The sequence below is a fragment of the Somniosus microcephalus genome, chromosome 5 (assembly GCF_052327205.1).
Source record: "Somniosus microcephalus isolate GS21.2 chromosome 5, FLI_Smic_1.0, whole genome shotgun sequence".
In the NCBI taxonomy this organism is placed as follows: Eukaryota; Metazoa; Chordata; class Chondrichthyes; order Squaliformes; family Somniosidae; genus Somniosus; species Somniosus microcephalus.
The window spans coordinates 86,886,849-86,913,359 of NC_140991.1; the positions used below are offsets into that span (position 1 = coordinate 86,886,849).

The 26,511-nt window shown below is 41.3% G+C and overlaps 1 protein-coding gene across 7 annotated transcripts in view; it reads left to right on the forward strand.

Annotated features, from left to right (window-relative positions):
- cdk14 (cyclin dependent kinase 14) overlaps window positions 1–26,511 on the forward strand; it is an 845,377-nt gene that overhangs the window by 226,227 nt on the left and 592,639 nt on the right. For all 7 annotated transcript variants that reach the window (XM_085987941.1, XM_085987948.1, XM_085987945.1 and 4 more), the window contains 2 exons: window positions 14,167–14,261; window positions 25,436–25,515. In XM_085987941.1, coding sequence (XP_085844067.1) covers window positions 14,167–14,261; window positions 25,436–25,515 — 175 coding nt within the window. The remainder of the gene's footprint in view (window positions 1–14,166; window positions 14,262–25,435; window positions 25,516–26,511) is intronic.

A 26,511-nucleotide genomic window follows, 5' to 3' on the forward strand; every position in this document is an offset into this window, starting at 1 on the left:
GGCATGTGACATACTGCCAAAAATGTGACTCAATCCATATCTACAGTTTGTCTCCCTGGTTGTTCTTAAATGTCGCTACTGCTGCTGACTGCTGGGTTCACTTTTCGTTCCTGTACCTTAACCTTGGCTGGTGTGGCTTTAGTTCCTTCCATCAAAGTGGAGTCTTGCAGGTAGTCACTCTGCTCCAACTAAGGTGCTGCTTTTTGATGCATTCGATTAGAGTTCTTAAGAAGCAGAATATTATGGAGTGTCAGGCAGTATGTTTTAAAAACAAGATTACAAACAAAATAATATGAGTGTTTGTTGCAATGTCCTCTGTGAAAATGACCACTCTCCCTCATTGCAAGGAGTATGAAGCTCAAAGACTGCATAAACATTTCTTTGACTTCCAAATTGCTTAATTTCCAACAAGTTAAACAACTTAGAGTCTATAATGGTATAGAAACATAGAAACATAGAAGATGGGAGCAGGAGTAGGCCATTCAGCCCCTTAAGCCTGCTCCGCTATTCAGTGCAATCATGGCTGATCATCCAAATTCAGTACCCTGTCCCTGCTTTCTCCCCATATCCCTTGATCCCTTTAGCCTTAAGAAATATATCCAACTCCTTCTTGAATATATTTAATGCATTGGCCTCTGCTGCTTTCTGTGGTAGAGAATTCCACAGGTTCACCACTCTCTGGATGAAGAAATTCCTCCTCATCTCTGTCCTAAATGGCTTACCTCTTATCTTTAGACTGTGACCCCTGGTTCTGGACTCCACCACCATCGGGAACATTCTTCCTGCATCTAGTCTGTCTAGTCCTGTTAGAATTTTATAAGTTTCAATGAGATCCCCCTCTCATTCTTCTAAACTCTAGCGAATATAAGCCCAGTCGACCCAATCTCTCCTCATATGTCATTCCTGTCATCCCAGGTATCAGTCTGGTGAATCTTCGCTGAACTCCTTCCATGGCAAGAACATCCTTCCTCAGATAAGGCGACCAAAACTGCACACAATACTCAAGGTGTGGTCTCACCAAGGCCCTGTACAACTGCAGCAAGACATCCTTGTTCCTGTACTCTAATCCACTCGCTATGAAGGCCAACATACCATTTGCCTTCTTAACCGCCTGCTGCACCTGCATGCTTACTTTCAGTGACTGGTGCACAAGGACACCCAGGTCTCATTGCACTTCCCGTTCTCCCAATCTATTTCCGTTCAGATAATCTGTCTTCCTGTTTTTGCCACCAAAGTGGATAACCTCGCATTTATCCACATTATACTGCATCTGCCCAATCACCCAACCTGTCCAAATCATACTGGAGTTTCTCTGCACCCTCCGCACAGCACACACGCCCACCCAGCTTTGTGTCGTCTGTAAACTTGGAGATATTACATCTAGTTCCTTCGTCTAGATCATTAATATATATTGTGAATAGCTGGGGTCCTAGGACCAATCCCTGCGGTACCCCACTAGCCACTGCCTGCCACTTGGAAAAAGACCCGTTTATTCCAACTCTTTGCTTTCTGTCTGCCAACCAGTTCTCTATCCAAGTCAGTACCTTACCCCCAATCCCATGTGCTTTAACTTTACACGCTAATCTCTTATGCGGGACCTTATCGAAAGCCTTCTGAAAGTCCAAATAAACCACATCCACTGGTCCTCCCTTATCTATTCTATCAGTTACATCCTCAAAAAATTCCAGTGGATTAGTCAAGCACGATTTTCCTTTTTGTAAATCCATGTTGACTTTGTCCGATCCTGTCACTGTTTTCCAAGTGCTCTGCTATTACATCTTTTATAATGGACTCTAGCATTTTCCCTACGACCGATGTCAGGCTTTCCAGTCTATAATTCCCCGTTTTCTCTCTACCACCTTTTTTAAATAGTGGGGTTACATTAGCTATCCTCCAATTCATGGGAACTCTGCCAGAGTCTATAGAATTTTGGAAGATGACCAGCAATGCATCTACTATTTCTAGGGCCACTTCCTTAATACCCTATGTACTGGTCTCACTGGATGTGCTCCTATCTAGTTATCCAGCCAGCTAAACACTCATTCATATAATTCCTCAACAAGCAGGTTTGCTGTTTTGAAGCTTTACTTGAACAAATTTGTGAAACTGTAAACAAAGACAAAGTATGTTTTGTACATAGAACTGAGTACTATAAATTAGATGTTACATAAGCTATAAACATATTTATAACAATAGAATAGACTAATTGTATAACTAAATGGCACTTGAGCTAAACTTCTGTAACTAACACTAAACTTCTTATAAACAAAGTATTGTCAAATACTACACTGACCAGGTTGCTATCCTGTTATTAAACAAAGATACTCACAGACATTGCGTCTTGGCTAGCATATAAGATGAGATGGCACCGGATTGAGAATCCCTCATGTCAGATTCTCCATAACTCTGCCAGATTCTTCCTGGAATACTACTTCTGGGGTCAAACAGGAAGAAAGGTCAAATGACCTATTGCAGTATACTAACACTGCTATACACTAACTACCACTAGAGGGTGCTATCTGCATGTAATAAGTCCAGAACACCCTAGGATGTAGATTATCAGGCCCTGGGGATTTATCGGCCTTCAATCCCGTCAATTTCCCTAACACCATTTCCCTAGAAATACTGATTTCATTCAGTTGTGCTCTCTCATTAGACCCTATGTTCCCTGACATCTCTGGGAGGTTATTTGTGTCCTCCTTTGTGAAGACAAAACCAAAGTATGTATTTAATTGGTCAGCCATTTCTTTGTTCTCCATTATAAATTCCTTGTGTGGCGAGGTGTGCGATCACTCAATTTCACATGCAAGACTCTTCATGCTAGTGGCAAGTGGAAGCATTGTGAGGTGTCTGGAAGCCATATTGAGTTTTTCCACAGAGCAGCTGTCACAGCTAGCCAGTCAATGGCTAGGCAGCAGACCCCAGATATGCATCAGGACATTTTGTGTAGGCCTCCCTTTGTTCCTGTATTGTTATCTTTCCTTGAATGACCTGATACTTATACATTGGAAGTGACTAGTGCATATCTTGCCCTTAAATTGCCTTGATGGCCATTTATCTGGCTACAAAAAGGCAATAGGTCCACCCAGGCATGACTTCCCCTCTTGATTTCCCTTCTGCTGGGAAATGCCACAGTTCTTATGACACACATTGGGGGTCATTTTCAATTTCACGGGGTGGGCGGTTAGCTGGCGGAGTGGATTTTCCGTCCGTTGTAGAACCTGACCAATTTTTATCCCTTTGAAGTCAATGGAATTAAAATGGAGTGGGTTTTGCAATGGCTTGTGAATCCATCAGGAGCAGAGGGAAGTGAAGGTGATCCTGCATCCATCTACGCGCCGAAGCACTCACTACATGGGGTTACTGTGACTGCGTACCAGCATATTGCCAAAGCTACAGTTACCAGCTGAAAAGCCAATAAGTTTTATTTAATGGTACATTAACAACACCTTTACTTCCCCCTGCCCCCACCATCCCTGTTCTGTTTGCGACAGATGGCCAGCATGTGTCAGAATGAGCTGACTACATGTGATGAAGCTGTCGGTATCAACTAGATGTCTGATGTTGGAGGTGCAAAATAACAGGAAAATCTACAGATTTTTAAATCGGAATATGTCATTTAAATAAATGTAGGTAGATGAAGTAATTTGTATACAAAGTATAGTATTATCAACTTGGGGGGGAAAAAAATTGTAAACACTTAATTCTATCGATTACAAAAAAAAATGAATGGAAATGGAACAGATTTATAGAGCTACTAATAACACTAGCCCTGAAATTACTCTTGGCCATTAATGTATGAACACTTAATGTGTTTGTCTGAAAGTCCTCTTTAATATTTGAGCAGAAACAATAACCTGTTTGTTTGAAATGGATTAACATCTCTGCTAAAATAGAGGGGGGAATTCAAGTCAAATATGTTGACCATTCTAACATCAAAGTCATTGTCGATTGGGTTTAAAATAGTTTCTCAAATGCTTTTTTTGTTTGAATGCATTTCACATTCTGAACAGATGCACCATGTTCTCCTTTGTAGACAGTATCCAACAGATGTAGATCAGGTATGTTATACCAAAAATGCAGTAGGGATCGTTCTTACATTTACACTTGCAGTATACACTGACCTTGTTTTAAAAGTGCCTTCATTGATGGAAGTGTGGAATTTCCATTTCTCACGCTGCACTTTTATGGCCTCTGAGATTGCTGAATAATTGTCAAATCCTTGATGGTTTTTGAGCTGTGGATGTTATGTCTATCAGAATACGTAATTGAGACAATACAAAGCCATTTTATTTGAGATCCGTAACAGCTGGTAGAGAGAGGATATTCCATCCCATTGATGGAGCTGAGTTGAAATCCAGGTCCCAGATGTGGAACAAATGAGTTCTAACTTTTATTACTCTTCCAGTACCCAATTAAGCCCCTTCGCACCTCATTAATGAAGATATGACATGCAGACCATGGCACAGTATTAATAGCAGAATTATTACATATGTTTTAAGTATCTAAAGCAGGGGACTCGGTAATAATTGCAATAAATCATTTGTTTTGTTTCCATCAAGTATATTATGTACTTTTAACATCAATATTGTTAACAATACTCAATGGCAAAATGTTCTTACCATTTTCAGGATGAAATGAACTGCCTGTGGAACTACTTAGTTAAGAGTTAAGTCAAAATTACAAAAACCCATAAGAACATAAGACGTAGGAGCAGGAGTAGGTCATTGGCCCCTCGGGCCTGCTCCGCCATTCAATAAGATCATGGCTGATCTGATCTTGGCCTCAACTCCACTTCCCTGCCCGCTTCCCATAACCTTTGACTCCCTTATCATTCAAAAATCTGTGTCTCCACCTTAAATATATTCAATGACCCAGCCTGCACAGCTCTCTGGGGAAGAGAATTCCAAAGATTCATGACCCTCTGAGATCTTCTGGCATTTGTGTGCAAGATGTGTTTTGGAAGAGGCTTTTCCTTTTCAACTTTTTTTCCTGTTCTCTCTCCCCATCTCAATTTACACCACCCCCATGCTGAGGTGTGATAACTGGCATTATTCTCTGACTATATAAGCTGTGTCTTTATGCATCTCTCCACTTCACCTGACTAAGGAGCAGCACTCCGAAAGCTTGTGATTTCAAATAAAACTGTTGGACTATAACCTGGTGTTGTGTGACTTCTTACATTTCTTCCAAAGGCAGTGTCTTGTTTTTGGGCATGGTTCTATAGGAGCCTATAACCCTCGGGTACTACACCCCATGACAGTTATTTGTGTAAGAAGTCACACAACACCAGGTTATAGTCCAACAGCTTTATTTGAAATCACAAGCTTTCGGAGCGCTGCTCCTTCTTCAGGTGAAGTGGAGAAATGCATAAAGACACAGCTTATATAGTCAGAGAATCATGTCAGATGTTTACAGGTAACCTTTCCAACTGCCATTTATCACACCTCGGCAGAGAGATAATCACAGCAGTCAAAGGTGTGAATGGTGTCCAAACAGGTCAGTCAGGGAAACATTACATCAAAGAACAATGAGGTGGGGTCACAAGGGGTCAAATATTGCAGATGCTGGGGTCTGTATGAAAAACAAAAAAACAGACAAAAAACATTTTTTTTGGCTGGAAATCACAGCAGGTCCGGCCGCATCTGTGTAGAGAGAACAAGCCAATGTCGACTCGAGTCTGGATGACCCTGCATCAGGTGGGGTTACATGTAGCGTGACATGAACCCAAGATCTCGGTTGAGGCCGTCCTCATGAGTGCGGAACTTGGCTATCAGTTTCTGCTCGACGATTTTGCGTTGTCGTGTGTCTCGAAGGCCACCTTGGAGAATGCTTACCCGAAGATCGGAGGCTGAATGTCCTTGACTGCTGAAGTGTTCCCCGACTGGGAGGGAACACTCCTGCCTGGTGATTGTTGCGCGGTGTCCGTTCATCCGTTGTCGCAGTGTCTGCATGGTCTCGCCGATGTACCATGCTCCGGGGCATCCTTTCCTGCAACGTATGAGGTAGACAACGTTGGCCGAGTCACATGAGTATGTACCATGTACCTGGTGGGTGGTGTCCTCACGTGTGATGATGGTATCTGTGTTGATGATCTGGCATGTCTTGCAGAGGTTGCTGTGGCAGGGTTGTGTGGTGTCGTGGTCGCTGTTCTCCTGAAAGCTGGGTAATTTGCTGGGAACGATGGTCTGTTTGAGGTTAGGCGGCTGTTTGAAAGCGAGTAGTGGAGGCGTGGGGATGGCCTTAGCGAGGTGTTCGTCGTCATCGATGACATGTTGAAGGCTGCGAAGAACATGGCGTAGTTTCTCCACTCCGGGGTAGTACTGGACGACGAAGGGTACTCTGTTGGTTGTGTGACTTCTTACATTTGTCCACCCCAGTCCAACTCCGGCATCTCCACACCACAGTTATTTGTGTGTGAGCATAGGCAGTTTGTATTAACTATTGGATGGTGGGAGAAGAGGGAGCAGGTGTGGATATCACAGTTGAACCTGATTCTGTCCTCATCTGACTTCTTGCATGTGCACCTTTGGAGAAGTTGTCGCTGGATATTGATCAGCAGCAGGAACACAAGCCGTCACTTTTTTTACCCCTCCCTAGCCTGAGCATTGTAAGGTCAGTTGTTGTGCCCCCACTGTTGCCCTGGTTGAGATCCTCTAATTCAGTGTAGACCAGGGATTGAATCTGGGACCTCCTTAGTCTGTATAGCTGTAAAGGTGGATGGTACATTTACAAATTGAGTCATTGTGCTTGGACAGTCTTTGGGTATTTTATTGGAAATTAAGGCATGGCATAATGAAATTGTATTAAAATTTGCCCAATTGAATATCTTCAAGAGTATTGACACATTTATCTAGGAATTTTGAGTTTATCTAGGAATGTTTCGGTGCCAGATTAGTTCATATCAGCTCAGGCAACAGGAGTGGTGCTACAAGAAGTCTGTGTCCTTGGGTTAGATGGGAAATCGGCCAGGGATTCTGCACCAAATTTCTACCCATTGACTCTTGCTGCGAGTGTGTTTGTATGGACGTGAGATGAGACCAGGATTGCATTAACTGTGATGCCTCCTGTGGTTTAATAGCTTTCTGACATTCACTGTCTACTTGGGCTCCTGTCAACTCTGTCCTCACATCAAAAAGTAACTGTCCAGAGAGTGGGCTATGTGCTTGCCAATCACCTGGGGCGTGGTATCTGAAACCTAATGCCTTCACGAGAGGAAAAAGTGGGAGGGAAAATTTCTGAGTTCTTTGATTCATTCAAACAAAATTCGACAAGTTATAAGTAACATGTTCAGTAAGTATACATTGTTCATTTGTGCAAGGGGAAACCCTAATATTTAGTGATGCTGTAAAGTACGGTATTGTGGTCAACAGGAGTTGGTTATACATGAGATCTTTAGCTGTAACTTGCAGATACAAATTTAGTGATATCAGGCAAACTTGTTTAATGATAAAACAAAAAGAAAATACTGCAGATGCTGGAAATCTGAAATAAAAACAGAAAATGCTGGCGATACTCAGCAAGTCAGGCAGCATCTGTGAAGAGAGAAATAGAGTTAATGTTTCAGGTCTGACAAAAGGTCATCGACCTGAAACGTTAACTCTTTCTCTCACCACAGATGCTGCCTGAGCTGCTGAGTATCGCCGGCATTTTCTGTTTGTTTAATGATAACATGTGAGTGTACTGTTAGCGAGTGGTAGTTTTATATCACCAATTGGAAGTGCATTCATTAGAGATGCGCAACCCTGCTTCACCAGGAAGTACAAAATTAAGAAGTTCGACATTTATTGCAACACTAAAAGCCACATGACATTTAAACAAGGCTTAAATAACTCCTTTTTATTAATAATCTGCTGGCTTTTTGTTTGAACAAATCCTATTTAACTTTTCCTCTCCTTGTTTGGCATTCATTTTTGAGATGATCTGATACCTTTGTGATTTGGTATCACTTTAGAAGATTTGCACTTAGTTTTAAACACTGACGCCGGGAGTAAGGCGCTGTTTTGTGTAGAAGTATCTAATAATGTGACAGTGGAAAACTGATTCATGGTGATGAAAAATGCATGAGAACCTGAACTATACAGTTCTCAAAGGAACTATCAGGTCATAGCAAGTTGTAGTTTTCCATTAAGATTCACTTTCACTAAATCAAGCTGTGATTCATACGAATTATAATGAAATGGATAGGTGTCACTGTGTAGAAACTACTTTGTACTGTAAGTTATATCAAAAGGATAACAGTATATGTCTGAAATATCTACTCTTATGACAGCATGTTTTAAAAAAAAAAGTCCTTCAATATTGACATTGCCAGTGCTATGTGCTGACAACATGAGAGCAGTATTAAAAGTAGAAAAATTCACAAAACTAAGACAGTGACAAATAGCAAAAGTATAACAGCCTACACAACCTACCGTATAAACAATCAAAATGCATGGAATGACTGAAACTTGACATTGCATTCAGTTAATTATCTAAAAGGAATAAAAGTGTTGGGGGGATTTTGCACAGGGACTTGGAAGTTACTGATTTTCAATAATGTAAGAATCCTATGTTATTTTTGGGGGATTATTGGCATATCCCTAATAGGTTCAGTGCTTTTAACAAATTGGAGTATAGAAAATATTGCATTCCTTGTGTGCTTTCCTGCTTCTCCCTCTCCAAGTACAGAATATATGCATGTGTGTGTATATAATATATAATTAAAAAAAAAAATCCTCGTGATTGTTTCCAAACTTGCTGTTTTTCATTCATCTCTAGAATTTTACTATAAGCTCTTGGGTAGTTATCATCTTTCCCTATTCACCCTTTCAAAATCCATCAAACTTAAAACACCTCTATTAAATCTCTGCTTCGACTTCTCTACTCCAGCGAAAATAGTCCCAGTATCTCGAGTCTCTTCTCGTAACTATAGTTTCCTACCCCTGGCATCATCATGGTGAATCTATACTATATGCTCTCTCTGATTTTAATGCCCTTTTCTATTATGGATGCTCAAAAACGTACACAGTACTTGAACCATGGCCTAACCAATTTATCATTACTTCATTCATTCATTTATTATTATTATTCTCTAAGCCCCTATTTATTAAACCCAAAATGTTATTAGCCTTTTTTATGGCTTGATCAACCTGTAGTCAAAAGTTTATTGAATTATGTATTTGAACCCCATAGTCTCTGTTTATCCACACCTTTCATTGTCTTTCCATTGAGCCTATACACTCATTCTTTATTTTTTCCCCTAAAATATATTCTAGTGTCCGCCATGGCTCAGTTGATAGCCCCCTCACCTCGGAGTCAGAAGGTTGTGGGTTCAAGCCCCATTCTAGAGACTCGAGCACAAAAATCTAGGCCTGACACTCCAGTGCAGTCCTGAGGGAGCGCTGTGCTGTCGGGTGCTGTCTTTCGGATGAGACGGTAAACCCATCTGCCCCCTCAAGTGGGTGGACATAAAAGATCCCATGACACTATTTCGAAGAAGAGCAGGGGAGTTATCCCCAGTATCCTAGCCAATATTTATCCCTCAATCTACATCACTAAAAACAGATTATCTGCTCGTTATCACATCGCTGTTTGTGGGAGCTTGTTATGCGCAAATTGGCTGCCACATTTCCTACATTATAACAGTGACTACACTTCAAAAGTACTTAATTGGTTGTAAAGTGCTTTGGGAAGTCCGGTGGTCATGAAAGGCGCTATATAAATGCAAGTCTTTTTACCTCCCACTTCTCCACATTAAATGGCATCTGCCACCTATCTGCTCATTCCACTAACCTGTCTTCCTGAAGTCTTTTACATTTCTCCTCACTGGAAAAACTTCTACTTTTGTGTCATCTGCAAATTTTGAGACTGTGCTTCCTATGCCTGAGTCCAAATCATTTATATATACCAAGAATACAAGTGGTCCCAGCACTGACCCCAGGGGTACACCATTTCCAACCATTCTCCAGTTTAAGCAGTACTTGTTTACCCTAGCTCTTTGTTTCCTTGCTGTTAACCAACTTTCTATTCAGGTTCTTACATTTCCTCTTATACCATTTGGCTGAATTTTTCTAACCAGGCTCTGAGACACACTGGAAAAATGAGAGGAAAATCTGCTGTAAAGTGTCTTTAATTGCAAAATTGTTAGTGTTACCGCTTCACCAGAGCTGCTCTTGATAACTTCTGCATAGTTATTCACCTACTGAATCTGGCAAATTGTTAGCTTGTCACCTTGTTTGACTGTCCTGTGAAGCAACTTCACCCTGTCTCGTCAGACTCTCGCAGCTTGGCTTGCCCTTAAGAGGATGCTTATCTGGAGACAGGTTCATGAAATCCATCCGTGAGTCTTTGAACCTGAGTGTGATTGACAGCTTTTTTTACTGTGAAAGATACCTTTTGACGATCTTTGTCTCTGGGGGAAGTGATTGACAGTTTTTTGACAGTTCCAGCAGTTCTTTCTGTTTTATTGCACTGAAGCTGATGTAGAGATAAGCGTGCAAAAGCTCCATGAGGGCTTCAGTTTCACTTATGCTAATGGTTACTCTTAATCTTTACTTTTAATAAACCTGTTTCATAGGTTATAGCCTAAGTGATGTGAACTAATGGTAAATATTGGAACTGGAGTAGGCCATTCAGCCCCTTGAGCCTGTTCCACCATTCGATTAGATCATGGCCGATCTGTGCCTCGACTTCCATTTACCCACCTTTGCTCCTGATCCCTTGATAGCCTTACCTAATAATTATTGATCTCAGTCTTGAAATGTTCAATTGACCCAGCATCCACAGCCTTTTGGGAAAGTGAGTTCCAGATTTTTGGAAAAAATAAGTTTTTAACGGGGCTAAAAATAAACTTACCTTTCTTTAAAGTATTTTAAAATGATAAATCAGTGAGGAAAATGTTTTTCTTTTACTTTCTTCACCTCTTACCTTGTTAAAAGCAGGCCTTGCGCCTACTTTTCCAGGCGCAGCTGTTTCAGACTTAGCTGGACTGAAGCGACTGCTGAAAAAAACGGAAGTTGCAGCCGTACGCGCTGCCTATCCGGCGCAGGCGTTTGACCTGTGAAGCCCTTTCTTTGAAGAACGGAAGTTCCGGTTTCCAGTGCATGTGCAGTGCATACGTAAAACCGACACTTCCGTTAGCCCTACGGGTGAGTACACAGCGTGTACACACCTGTAGGGAACAGAATTTATGGGCCATAATGTTTGGCTGACTTGTCTAGCCAGTTACCTGCTTTATCCCTTCATCTCTTCTTGAGCAGAAGAATTACATTTGCAACCCTCCAGTCCTTTTGCACAATTTCCGCAACAAAAAATTTAAAAGATAGTCGTTAGAGCCTCTATTTTCTCTGACTTTTTTCAGCTTCTGCCATCTAGCCCTGTTGCCTTTTCTACTTTTGAGTTCCACCAACTTGTTCAGTGCTACTCACTTAGCTATAGTTAAGCTATCTGATTGCTCCGCCACCTCTTGTACCTTTTCACTCCATCATCACAATCTTTTTGTAACAAACAAATCTGTTTCTTCATTCTCCACGAGACGATTTCCTTTTTTGGCTTTAATTGGCCCTACTCTTTTTTATCTTTTGCTTTTTATGTGTGTGTAAAATACATTACTGTTTCTCTTTATATCTTCCCTTGTACCCCCCTTAGCCTTTTAAATCTTTTTTTGCTTTCCCGCTATATCTTCCATACCCTGCTTAATTTTCTTTGTATTGTTTGCCCACTTGCTGAGTTGTCTGGGCTTAATTTGAATTTCTCTGGAATTTCAAGGAATTTCAGCATTTGTTGCACCCTTTTTTTTATCTTGCTGCAGTTTGCTTCTTTTTTTGGTCAAGGATCCCTTTATCTTTATCTTCCCTTATATTGAACTTAATTAATGTTTGAACAAAAAGCGCATGCTACATGCCACCGAGAGGGGTGGGTGTGTGACCTGTTTTCCCATTTCACCCCCTCCTGTAACCCACAGACACGCTCACCTCCGCATGACCTATTGTGTTTTCCCCCATTGGCATAGGTGTGACTTTTTGAAATTCAGTGGTGGTGCACCTGTCGTCCATCGTTTAGGGTCACAATGCATTGGCGCCCTAGTGTGCAGCACCATCACCAAGTGGAAAGTCATGTTGCTAAGTTAACTACAGTAGTGCTAAGCAGTAAAACCATTCGGAATTCAGTGGCGGAAAATAATTTCACCATAATCTGGCCACAGCTGTGGATGGTCTTGCATGTCTGAAAAGATATTACAAGCAAAATTGAACACAAGGAAAGCCCCTCGAATCATTATAGCTTCCAGTTGCATTTCAAATGTCTCTAATATAGTTACAGGAAACTCTCGTTTAAATGGCACCTAAATATCTGGAATTCTCTAATAACCGGCAAAATTCATACTCCAAAAACAGCACCTCAATAACCGGAAATGTTGCCGAGTCAGAGTCCGAGTCTCCTGCGGTGGCTGAGTTAGTCAGTGGGGGTAGTTCTTCAAACTGCCACTACTTGGCTTCTTGGCGCTGTCGGAAGTCTCTTCCGATCCGAACACCTCAATAACGGGGGCTGACTCTCCCGCACTGCCGGTAGTCTCTTCCGATCTGAGTTATGGATTACCCTCAACTGGTAGTACTGTACTTAATCAAGCATCTTCCACCATCCATTTAACACAACATTCTGTGAATACCAAATTATACTGCACATTTCTTGATTTTTAAAAATTTTTGTTTGTTAAAAATAGCCTTGGTAGATATACCTCTCAGTTATCCGGAATTTTTAATCAACCGGCACCATCCCGGTCCCGTTGGTGCCGGATACGAAAGAGTTTCCTGTACCTCTACAACACTCTGCCTGATTACGCTAAGAAATTCTCACTGTTTAACAAAGGAGGTCTTTTCTGTTATCCATTTTGTGTTCTGGTCCTACTTTCCTATATTTATTTGAAGTACTATTGAAGGTTTACCTTATCGATATCATTTAATACTCTATATTAATATTAATTAAAATTTAATATTTTATATACCTCAACAAGGTTCTCCCACTCTCTTGACTCCATTCTTTTTAGACTATAAAGTTTGAGTGTTTTTGTATTATTTTCTCCTAGCTCATCACTTTTACAGTGGGGAACAGTTTTGTTGCTTTTCTCTGCATCTCCTAATGTATTCATATATAGTTTTACAGCATGGTGACCAGAATTAAATACAGTATGCCAAATGTAGTCCTAACAAGTGCACTGTATAGCCTCAGCATTACCCCTGTAGACCTGTACTCTAATGTTCTGGCTGTATAATCCAGGATTCTATTTGCTTTTTTTCTAATTCCTTCCCCCACATTGTCCAGACACTGAAAGTGATCTCTACTGTTATTGCCGAAAGCTTATCTAAGTCTCTTTTTACCAATTCAATCCCATTTGTTGCAAATGACCCATGTCCATTTCACCAGCTTTTGTAAATTTAATTTGCCATTTTTCCTCCCAATTATATGACTGATCTGAATCCTTCAGTAAATCGTTTGTTGCATTATCTATTTGCACTCCTCTCATTTTAGTATCATCAAATTTGACACACTTGCATTCGTTTTCAATATCCAGGTCAGTAAATGGTTTGTGCCCACCCAGACTGGATTGACTAATCTACAGAGCAGCCGCCCACTGCCAGGATAAGCTGTTTTATGTTATCCACGCCATCATGTTATCAAGGTCCATGTCCGTAGAATGCCTGTGACAGTGTACTGTTGTTTAATGTTTAAGCTTTGGAATGTAATCCACTTCTTGATAGCAAGTTAAATATGTACGTGTAGAAAAGAAACAGAAAATGTCTGAAAGGCACAGCAGAGAAATGTTAATGTTTCATGTGGAACTGGATTTCTGATGAAGGGCTTGTTTGTAACTCTCTTCCAAATGTTGACGAGTGCTGTGCATTTCTACAATTTTCTATCTTCAGGTTTTTAGAATTCAGGATCTATCTTGTGTTCTGCTTAAATAATGGTAAACACTTAATTTAACATTCACTGCTACATGTATGTGATGGTGATTTTTATTCTCGCATACTTTATGTGGTTGAGATTCATACTTGTATATGTAGGTTAATAATGTCACCTCAAAGTATGCACCATACTGAGGTTCAGAAATTATTCATCTGGTTAGTAAGTGTTAATCATCTGAAACTTTGAAATGTTGCTTCATTTTCTTTTCCTTTTTCCCTTTAGCCAACAAGCCCTAAATTTGGAAAAGCTGACTCCTATGAAAAACTAGAAAAACTAGGCGAAGGGTCCTATGCCACAGTATACAAGGGAAAGAGCAAGTGAGTGTTCGGACATTCTATCAACATTTGGTTGGACAGTATTCTGGCCTTATCCTACATCTAAAAAGTTACAGTTTTACCTCGTACCTTTTAGTCTGTCAGGACAATCAGCAAATCGTCGGTGAAAAATGCAGCAAGTTTCCATTGTTTGAGAATGTTGGTTGTGATGTATTGTAACATCTTTTAGATGCAAAAGAGCTTCAAACTTAATACAAAACAAATTTCAAACAATTGGATGAAATGTAAAGCTTGCGTCTAGAAGAATATGGGTTCGGGTGGATGCAGAGTGATAGAAGATTTGAGGTTGGGATCAGATCAGCCATGATCTTGTTGAATGGTGGAGCAGGCTCGAGGGGCCGATTGGCCTACTCCTGCTCCTATTTCTTATGTTCTTATGTTCTTATGATTATACATTGGAATCATTAAATGTGTAAGTTGGTTAAGTTGAAAAAGAAATGCAAAAATTGCTAGAAATACAAAGCCAGTCCGTCGGCATCTGTAAAGAAAAAAAAATATAAGTTAACTGTTTTGATGAAGGGTACGCACTTGTCTTTGTTAACCATGACTCAGTTGGTAGCACACTCTCGCCTCTGAGTCAGAAGGTTCAAGTTCCATTACAGAGACTTGATCACAAATACTAGGCTGACAGTCCACTGAAGTGCTGAGGGAGTGCTGCACTGTCGGAGGTGCCGTCTTTTGGATGAGACATTAAACCGTCTGCCCTCTCGGGTGGACGTGAAAGATCCCATGGCAGTCTTTCGAAGAAGAGCAGGGGATTTCTCCCCAGAGTCCTGGCCAACATTTATCCCTCAACCAGCACCGAAAACAGATTATCTGGTCATTATCACCTTGCTGTTTGTGGGATCTTCCTGTGTGCAAATTAGCTGCCATGTCTCCTACATTATTACAACAGTGACTACACTTCAAAAGTACTTCATTGGCTGTAAAGCGTTTGGGATGTCCTGAGGTCGTGGAAGGCGCTATATAAATAAGTCTTTTTCTTTTTCTTTTTCTTTTTGCAGATGCTGTTGGGTTTGGTGTCTATTTCCAGCATTTTCTGTTCTTTTCAAATTTATGTTTGTGAGATTGAATGTTTTTCAAACATTCGAGTCAAAAATAGTTGAAATTTGGTGAAGCTTATTTCTTTTTTGGTATTATTTTGGTTTACATGTTTCTGCAGGTTCACTAAATATTTAGATATTAGTTGGACTGCAACAACAACTTCTATTGTACTCATTATGTAAAGACATCTTGGAGGACTTTTCAGGGTGGGGAAAAGAGGGTCCGGAGGTGGAGAAAACAAAGTCAAGTAATTTATCCAAATTAATTGAAAAAGAAGCTTATTTTATCATGTGACTCTAGGGATGGGCAGTAAATGCTGGCCTTGCCAGCGATGCCCAGATCCCATGAACGAATAAAAAACAAAGTCCCACACTATATGTGGTTGACCCTTAATGATCTCAGAAACTGGAGGTGGGGAAATAAATATTGTTGATTTACCAAGCACATTAAAAAAAATCTTGACTATTAAGAAAAAAGAAATGACTAAAAAGCTGTAAGTTAGAATGAAAATGGATAACTAACTAAAGCAATCTAGTGCTTCTGATTCCATTCTGAGGTAGCTAATCGTTCTTGCAATAATTTATACCAGCACCAACTGCAATTTTTTATTATGCTGCATCATTGCCATCGTTCTATCTCCCTTTGATGGACGGCGCAGACACGATGGGCCGAAGGGCGCCTCTCTGCGCTGTAAAACTCTATGACTCTATTTACACAAAGTTGTAGCTAAGACCTTGACAGTGAAGTAAGCTTGGCTCAAAGCAACAACCTTGATGCTCTAAGTTACTGTGGCAACATGAATAACAATGTATGTCCTTCGATTCTCCAGCATTAAATGACCAAGCCAGTAAAATAGAAGCTGCATCTTGGGGGTCGACTAAGTATCACGATTGCCACAGTTAATGGCAGAGGCACATCGATGATTAGCCTTTGGGAGTTGGATTACTTTTCTGGAGCAACACTGAAAAATTAGTGTGCAATTTATAAAACTGGTGAAATCAAAAAATTTTGTGACAACTGCAGGATGTAGCAAATTGGGAAGGTGTTCTCATTGTTTTCCCTCTAATGAGGTGTTGATAAAAATTGGCCCTTAGTGTTAGGGGGGATTAAATATGTGGGGTTACGGGGATAGGGCTTGGGTGGGATGGCTGTCGGTGTAGGGACCGGGTGCTAGGGTTTGGATGATCAGCCATGATCTCGTTGAATGGCGGAGCAGGCTCGAAGGGCCGAATGGCCTACTCCTGCTCCTATCTTCTATGTTTCTATGTACAAATGAATTCTGGTGATGACAGTAAAGGGAAACCAAAGAATATTTTCCACCTACAAATCTCATGGTTTTTCCATGCAGCAGGTAAGGCAAATGCTAATTGGGCAGAATTAATTAATGGATATCGATGAAGTATTTTCAGAAGGAATATGATCAAACTTAAATGAAAAAAATTACCCTTGACAGAGTTTTATTGTAAAAGCCAGTTGAATTTGGCATAATGTACTTTTATAAAAATATAATTGAAATGCAATGACATTGTGTTCATCAGAGTAAAGCACATATTTGGATATTTTATAATTTCCAAAAAATGTTTCCACCTCTGCCACAGTACCAAAATGGCACTAAACAAATCCATAAATGATGTCCTCTGTGACCTTTTGGTATGGTCGACCATGCCATCCTCCTCCAACTCCTCTCCTCCAGTGTCCAGCTCTGGGACTATCCTCGCTTGGTTCCACTCTTAAGTATCCAATCATAGCCAGCGCATTTCCAGCAATGCCATCACTTCCCTCCCATTGGACCATTACCTTTGGAATCCCCCAAAGATTCTATCTTTGGCCCTGTTGTCGTCTTCATCTGCATGCTGCCCCTTGGCAAAAGACATAACATCAGGTTCCACATGTATGCTGATAACACCCAGCTCTACCTCCTCTAACGGCCTTGGTGCCTTAATCTGGCTATTTCTAATCTCTCCTGGCCGGTTTCCCATCTTCCACCCTCCATAAACGTCAGTTCATTTAAAACTCTACTGCCTGTATCTTATCCCACACCAAGTCCAAGTCAACCATCATCCCTGTGCTCGTTGACCTGCATTGGCTGCCGGTCCCCCAACATGTCAAATTTAAAATTCTCATCCTCGTGTTTGAATCACTCCCTATCTCTGTAATTTCCTCCAGCCCTACAATCCTCTGAGAACTCTTCTGTTCCTCCACTCCCTTTGCCCCACCATTGGCAGCCATGCCTTCCACCATCTAGACCCTATGCTCTGGATTTCCCTCCCTGTGCCTCCTGCGCATCTCCATCTACATCTTTCTTTAAGATCCACTTTAAAACCCATCTCTGAATTTTTAGTCACCCTTACTAATATCTCCTTTGTCTTATTATGCTTCTGTGAAGCACCAGGGGTATTTTTCTCTGCTAAAGGAACTATATAAATGTAAGTTGTTATAAGAGAAGCAATTTTGTATGAAAGCATTTACTGAGCTGGATTAAAATAATAGCTGTACTCACTTGCAGATTCTGTGTGGTACTGTTATTTAATACGTATTGATTTTCTCACACAGTGCTAAGCTTGATTATATTTTAGTTAAACACGCCGTTATCTTAAATTAGTCTGTCAGTTACCAAGAATGACTGAATGTAATTACTTTTTGGGACAAATGATAAATACCGATGACCATTTTTGCAGAGAATTTAATTAAGCTAATATAGAGGTGGTTTTCAGTAACTGCTACTGTACATTTGACCACTTCTTCCCTACTCTCCTGAGCTGCTGGGTAATGTTGAGCTATGGTGTACTCCAGTGCCTTGTCCAAGTGCCCATTCTTCATGTGTGAATCCAGGCAATTAAACTTTGCAGACGACTTGATCATAGAGGCATCACAGCTGAGCCTAAATTTGTCCTCGCTGGATGGTAATCAAGAGCAGGAATCTTTGCTGAATTTTCTTCAGCGTCCCTAACTCAGAATTGCTGAAACTAATTGTAGAGTTCCTGCCAGCCACCTCAACAGATTGGGGATTGAACCTGGGAAGCTTTATGGTTCAGTTTCACACTGGGTTTATCAACTGAGCCATTGGAGGGAGGGGGTCTCATTTATATTTACATTGTGGCTTCCGTAATGGTTGATATGGTCCAACTACCTTTGTTTGGAAGCATAATAGCTTAGCACTATGTATAAACAACCAAATCATTAAGCTGCAATCACAAAACTGTTGCTTTCAGACAAGAATAGGACTTTGAGTTGAAGGGAAAGAGACTCTTGTAAGCCAGATTTTGCCCTGCTGGAAAGTCTGGTATGCCAGAGTTCAATGGTAGTCACCCAGAAGCAACATAGCAAAGGCAGTGATGTAAAAATAAATTGCCATCTACCCTCTAATTTTTTTGAAAGGTTTGATCTCTTGGTTTTGTTAACAAGTTAGAAAATTGTAGGCTGTTGTGTGTTTAAACAAAGAATCGTGGCGATGAGAGTCAGTGCGGTAGTTCTGTTATTGCTGTGCTGGCCTATAATTTAGAATCTGAACAACTGATTGGGAAATGAAAGCTGCAAACTATAATAACTGGAGAATTCTAAAACCCTCCCTGCTGATAAACATTTTAATGGGATAAAGTAGCTGACTCGATGTGACGTAGGTGTGATTTGAGCTACAGTAACTTTTACATCTGCACATACAACATTAACTTATCCTCAGAATAAAGCCTGCTGTCAGCTGATCCATGGTTCCATCAGAAGCAGCTTTAAAATTGAACTGTTGGTTAGTGGTGTGTTATGAGCAGTGCTTCAGCTTGCATTAACCAAACAATGATGATGACAGTCAAAGGAATGAAATGGAAAATGGGCTTTTGTTTCTTTAATCATGCATCATTTGTACCTCCCAGGTAATCATGATCTAATCCCTAAGTGATCGTGATATGATTACTGATAGCAGCTGTAGAAAGCCTTGTGGTCCAGATTACCACATCCTCCAGGCTAGAAAAGGTTGTGTGTTGCTCTTGCAGTACCTCAGTAAGAACAAATCTTGCAGGAGACAGGGTGAAGAAAGTTTGATGTATAAGACTTGGATTTTCCTCAGCTATCCTGCCCCAAATTAGGCAGGATAGTAGTGGAAAATTCAGTGGTCGCCACACTCTCCGCACCCACACCCCCTGCCAATAAACTTGAGTTTTCAACCCCCCCCACCCCCACCCCGCCCGCCTAGCCAGGAAGGCAACCAGGTGCCCCGTCAAATCCTGCTGCACATAAATGATGGTGAGGAGGTGGGTCGGGCGAGACACCACATTTCCCCCCTTGCCACGACTGATACCGCCAATCCCAGGAGAGGGGTGATGGTACTGCCTGGGGTAGAAGTGGCAAGCCCCATACTACTTTGGTTGGAGGGAGATGGCCTCCTTTCCCTCCATAATGGCTCAAGCACTCATCTGTGGAAGGCCTCGATCCAGTCCAAGAGGTAAAAGAAAAATTAATTTAGTCTTCAGGGCCTTTCTGCCTCTTTAATTGTGCCTCCCTTCTCTTTTGATACCCCACTGCTTCATTTCCCTCTTCAGCAGCAGCAAGCTCACTCTTGGGGCCAGTGATCCCGCCGGGAGCCTGCTCAACATAGGTAATGAGGCCCAGCTAGGAAACTGGCCTGGGGTTTGGGCAGTGAGCAGAAGCCCTGCCCCAACCCTCCTCCAGCGGGAAGAGGATATCCATGCCAACATTTTGTTTTTAAATGCAGGAGTTTAACTGAACAATTCCCAGTGCTATGTTTAGTGTTTTGAGAAGCTCTTGGCTTGATGGGCGATCTCTCAATACTGAATTTGGGCAGAAAGAGGTTAGAAGAAACTGTCTAAATGTAACTATTAAAGTAACCCATGTATTTAAAAGAAATCAGTGCAGAGAGAACTGGAAGTAGTTGTAATGATCAATAACATGTCATTCTATAGTGGACACTAGGTGGAGCCGTAGAGCTGTGTAGAGCTGTATATAGCTGTATGTATATAAGACTACACTACCCAGCTGTATAGATATTAAGACTACATTACCCAGGAGGCACTAGGCTACCCACAAGGCAACAGTCAAGATGGCAGCCTACACACAGGAGCACACATGCTGCATCTCTACAGGTACTGCACCTAGAGCACGTGTACTGAATAAATGACTAGCTAGAAGCTAGCTGTGTTCATAATAAGAATGTCTAGTTATTAATGAACATAAGATGGTACCAGGGTGGTGAAGATCTGCTGAAAATTGTGAAAAGCGACATGGAGAATTTGAAGCCACCAGAGCGTTTGAACCTCACAGAAAAAATCGACTACAATTGGCAGACTTTTAAACAACAATTCGAACTCTACATTGCAGCCATCGGATTCGGTACGAAGCCAGACGCAAGGAAGATAGCGTTGCTGCTTACGGTTGCAGGCCCACAGGCGATAGAGGTATTTAATACATTTGTATTTAATCCAGAGGAGAACAGAGGAAAATTAGAAGATGTGCTAAAAAATTTTGATGCACATTGCTCTCCCAAAAAGAATGAGACCTATGAAAGATACATCTTCCGTTCTCGGACACAGCAACAAAATGAGACTTTTGATAGCTTTATAACTGATCTGAAACTGAAAGCACAGACATGTAATTTCTCTGAGCTGAAATCATCCATGATTCGTGACCAGATTGTGTTTGGTATTCATGATAAAAAAGTCAGGGAACGCCTGTTGAGAGAAACCGAACTAAATTTGGAAAATGCAGTGAAAATATGCCAAGCCAGTGAGCTAGCTCGAAAGCACGCGAAGACTTTCAGTGAAATCAATAATGATGCGATTGTAATGAGTGATAATGCTGCTGTCGGTGCTGTGTCCTACAAGGGGAAGAAACGTGGGCAGAACAGAAATGAAAAGCAATCGGAGGATGAAATTTTTAATTGTAAATGCTGTGGTTACAAACACCAGTTAAGACAATGCCCAGCGTTTGGAAAAATGTGCACAAAGTGTAATGGAAAGAATCACTTTGCCAAACAATGCTTTTCAAAAGTAAAAACAAAGAAAGGGCAACAAGTTAATGTGATTGAGGACATTGATTTAAGTGAGACATTTTTTGTAGGAATGGTGTCATGTGACAATATCAAAAAGGATACAGAAAATATGCAGCCCTCAGAAATGGACAATGCTGAACATAAAGTTAATGCAGTAAAAGAGGACAAATGGATGATCCCACTGCAGGTAAATGGAGCATTAGTTACCTTGAAACTAGACACTGGGGCAAAAGCAAATTTAATCAGTGTGGGTGACATTAACAATATGAAAGAAAAGCCCAAAATACAGAAAAAGTCAGTACTACTGAAGGACTATAATGGACAAAAAATAGATAGCTTAGGTGTATGCAGACTTAGTGACAGTCAAAGACAAAGTGCATCATCTCATGTTTTCTGTTGTGGCTGAAAGACTTGATTCACTGTTGGGTGACAAAGCTTGTGAGGACTTGGAACTGGTCAAGAGAGTCTACTGTATAAACTCTGCCATAAGCAGACCAGATGACTCGATGGATTCTGTAGTGAATAATTTCCAGGATGTGTTCAAAGGATTTGGAGTTCTACCATTCACTTACAAGATCCAGCTAAAGGAGGATGCTCAGCCAGTGGTACATGCTCCACGAAGAGTTCCAGCACCCCTGCATGACCGGCTCAAGAATGAACTGGACAGAATGACCACACTAGGAGTCATCAGGAAAGTCAAAGAGCCAACAGACTGGGTTAACTCCATGGTATGTGTAAAGAAAAAGAACAATGATCTAAGAATACGCATGGATCCAAAGGACTTAAATGCAAACATAAAACGTGAACACTACCAGATTCCCAAGCGAGAAGAAATCACCAGTGAAATGTCAGGTGCCAGATACTTTACAAAGCTCGATGCCTCACAAGGATTTTGGCAACTAAAACTGGATGAAGAGAGCACCAAATACTGTACCTTCAACACACCATTTGGCAGGTATTGTTTCCTCAGAATGCCTTTCGGGATAATATCTGCATCTGAAATCTTTCATAGAGCGATGGAACACATAATTGAAGGTCTGGAAGGAGTTCGGGTCTATGTTGATGACATCATCATCTGGGGCTCCACACTGAAAGAACACAATGAGAGACTGACTAAAGTGCTACAGAGCATACGCCGGAATGGACTGAAGCCCAACAAAGCCAAGTGTCAGTTTGGCGTCCAGGAAGTCACTTTCCTAGGAGATAATCTATCTGGTAAAGGAATAGAGCCAGATATGGAAAAAGTAAACGCCATACTCAAAATGCCCCGACCCACTGACAAAAAAGGAGTGCTACGCATCATGGGGATGATAAACTTCATTGGAAAGTTCATTCCTAACTTGTCAGCCAAGACAGCCTGTCTGCGAGACCTGCTACATAAACAAATCAGTTTGCATGGACAGAAAGACATGAACAAGAGTGGATGAACCTCAAAACAGTGCTGACAACCACACCTGTACTCACCACCTTTGACCCAACAAAGAGAATCAAAGTGTCAACGGATGCATCAAAAGATGGCCTAGGTGCGGTCTTGCTACAAGCAGAGGGTGAAGATTGGAAGCCTGTTGCCTATGCCTCCAGGTCTATGACTGATACTGAATGTCGATACGCCCAGATTGAAAAGGGATGTCTAGGCTTGGTAGTTGGACTAGAAAAGTTTCATGGCTACATATCTGGACTTCCCACCTTCACAGTTGAGACAGACCACAGCCCTCTGGTTGCCATCATAAAAAAGAATCTGAATGAGATGTCTCCAAGGATTCAATGACTCATGATGAAGCTGCAAAGATATGACTTTGAACTGATCTACACACCAGGCAAATACATAGTGTTAGCAGATGCACTATCCCGAGCACCCACAATGAGTCATGTGAGCTCTACTGAAGAAGACGTGGATGTTCATGTGAGTATGGTCACTGCTGCGCTGCCTGTGTCAGACACAAAATCAAAGCAAATAGCAGAAGAAACAGTAAAAGATACAGTATTACAAACAGTAATAGAGAACATTCATCATGGTTGGCCAAAAGGTTCTGTCCAAAATAATTTCACATAAGGTCAGAATTGAGTGTCGCAAGTGGACTATTACTAAAACAGAACAGAATAGTCATTCCACAGGCTCTCTGTCAAGACATGCTCAAAAGGATTCATGAGGGACACCTCGGAATTGAAAAATGCAAAAGGAGGGCAAGAGACAATGTTTATTGGCCTGGCATAAATAAGGACATTGAGAACATGATAGGCAAATGTGAGACATGTCAGAAACACCAAAACAAACAAGCAAAGGAACCAATGATAGTAGCTGACATACCAACAGCACCATGGCAAAAGGTTGGTATGGACCTTTTTCATTTAAATGGTAAAGACTATCTAATAGTGATTGACTACTATTCTAACTATCCTGAGATGGCGCTGCTCTCAAGCACCACAGCAAGCAGTGTCATAATGCATGTGAAATCCATCTTCGCCAGACATGGAATTCCCAGGATTGCCGTTAGCGACAATGGTCCATGCTTCAACTGTAAGGAGTGGCAACAGTTTGCAGCACATTATGACTTTCAGCACATCACATCTCAGTCAAATGGTAAGGCAGAGAAAGGTGTTCAAGTTCTCAAGCAGCTACTGAAGAAAGCGACAGAAAGCAAGTCTGATCCTTATCTCGCCCTGCTGAGCTACCGAGCCTCACCTTTAGACTGTGGTTCTTCACCTGCTGAACTACTAATGGGTCGCAAGTTGCGCACCACGCTACCCTGCTGTGCAAAAGAACAGCAAAGTGAGGAACTGAGACAGAGACTTCAACTGTTAAAGCTGAAACAGAAATCATACTATGACAAGTCATCCAAAACTCTCAAACCATTGACAAGGGATGATGATGTCAGGATTGAGGATCCAGATGCATGGAACAGGAAAGCTACAGTTCTTGAGGAAGTAGGACCAAGGTCATACACTATTAGAACTGAGGAAGGACAGATTCTCAGGAGGAACCGCCGTTCCCTCCTAAAAACACGAGACTATTCAAGAGCAGATTGATGACAATGCCGCAACTGCATCTTGTCATTCACTGCCAGAACAATCTCATGAAGACACATCAGACTTACCCGTGTTGAGAAGATCCACACGTGAAGTAAAAAAAGCCTGATAGACTTAATCTTTGAGTACAATGTAAAGCTTTGAAAATGTGTTGACTGTTTTGAAAATGTTTGTTTATAGAGCACTAGCAAAAGTGTTACTGATATTATCTATCTTGTTTTCTTGAAAGTTGATTGATATTGATTTTGTTAAACCTCAAAGAAAGGGGGATGTAATGATCAATAACATGTCATTCTATAGTGGACACTAGGTGGAGCCGTAGAGCTGTATATAGCTGTATGTATATAAGACTATACTACCCAGCTGTATAGATATTAAGACTTCATTACCCATGAGGCACTAGGCTACCCACAAGGCAACAGTCAAGATGGCAGCCTGCACACAGGAGCACACATGCTGCATCTCTACAGATACTGCACCTAGAGAACGTGTACTGAATAAATGACTAGCTAGAAGCTAGCTGTGTTCATAATAAGAATGTCTAGTTATTAATGAACATAAGAGTAGTTGCACACCGAGTCAGATCCCATTAACGTTCATGTGCAAATGGTTTGCTGACAAAAATGGAGAGATAATTAGTTAATCACTACAAACTTCTTACTAACTAGACTGTTTGCATATTAGTAGTTCTGATTGCCATACATTCTATAAGTCTAAATGGATTCTGCTTGGAGAGCCTATAAGAGCAAAAGGAATAAACACCACATTGTGTTTCAGGACTGCCCACTATGGACAGAAGGGCTTACCTATCCATTGGTGTCAGATTGAGATCCTCTACCATGATTGAAACCATCTTCTACCAACAATTATATTTGATGTTTGTATAATAGCAGTACTGGTTATTTATATTTTAGCATTGTGGTTAAAAACTAATGTTTAAAAAGAAAGAATAAAAAGAATTGAGAGACTTAAGAAAGCATAGAGATTAGAAAATTCTAAAATACTTTGTTTAGCAAAAGGTATCCTCTTATTAAAGGCATTTGTATTTTATTTATGACTAACTGATTCTAATATTTTCTTAAATCAGGGTGAATGGAAAGTTGGTAGCTCTGAAGGTAATCAGACTGCAAGAGGAGGAAGGAACCCCATTCACAGCAATCAGAGAAGGTACCATTTTACTGTAGAACGCATCTATTTTCTTGGGTGTGGGGGGGTGGTGCATAAAATGCCAGACTCAAACTAATTATGTACTCGTGTGCAGTTTTCTTATGCAAATAAAATATACACAGACTGAGCTGTTATGGAAGTTGAAAGATAAGAGACAAGAGAATTTTCCTGTTGAATCTACTATTTATGCTTAAAAGTGTTAGGGATTCAGGGTAAAGGCAGCGGACATGTTCAAGGAGGTCGGTCCAGTGAAGGAAATGCTGAATGGGATGTATCGAGGTTCATTTTTGGGACTCCTACTTTTTCTAATTTACCTTAAATATTTAGGGACAGAAAGTCCAAAATTAGGGAGGGGGTGGAGTAAAAAGGATGCAAAACAGGTGGGTTGCTTACTTAGGGTTAAACCTGATCCACCAGGTTTCTGGCCTGTGCAACCTGTGTCCCAAATTCAGATGGGGGAGTCTTCTGTCTGCCACCCCATGATCACACCCAGCTTTGGGATGTGTTTAGGGGTGTCCCCAAGCTGCTTTGGGCAGTGTTTCTTCATTAGCCCCAGTGAAAGCTGGGTTCTGTTGTGGGTGTTGTAAAGGGCCCAAAAATGGTAAGGAACACAGTTAACTGATCCCAGAGGGGATCAATTACCTTCCAAATGGAGACACTTTGGTTCCTTCAAGGAACATAACATTTTAAAATTTCTATCTTTGGCTCTTCCAGGACCTTTGGCTCTCCTCGAGTTGTGCGGCGTGGCTCTGAGATGGGCACCTCTGTTGTCCCTCTAAGGGTGCGGGCTGCCAGCACCAATTATGAAATAACCCTGTCCCCAGGATTTAGGACGTGGCCAACGCCCTCTGCAGCAGATGGCTGGAGTCCGGCTCCAGCTCACTGCCACCAGGGAAGCAGCGGCACCAGAATTCCTGCGCCCTGGTTTCCGAGTCTCAATGCAAACTGGTCAATACCAAACTAGGAGGAGCCAGTGGGATTTGAAGAAGAAACTTG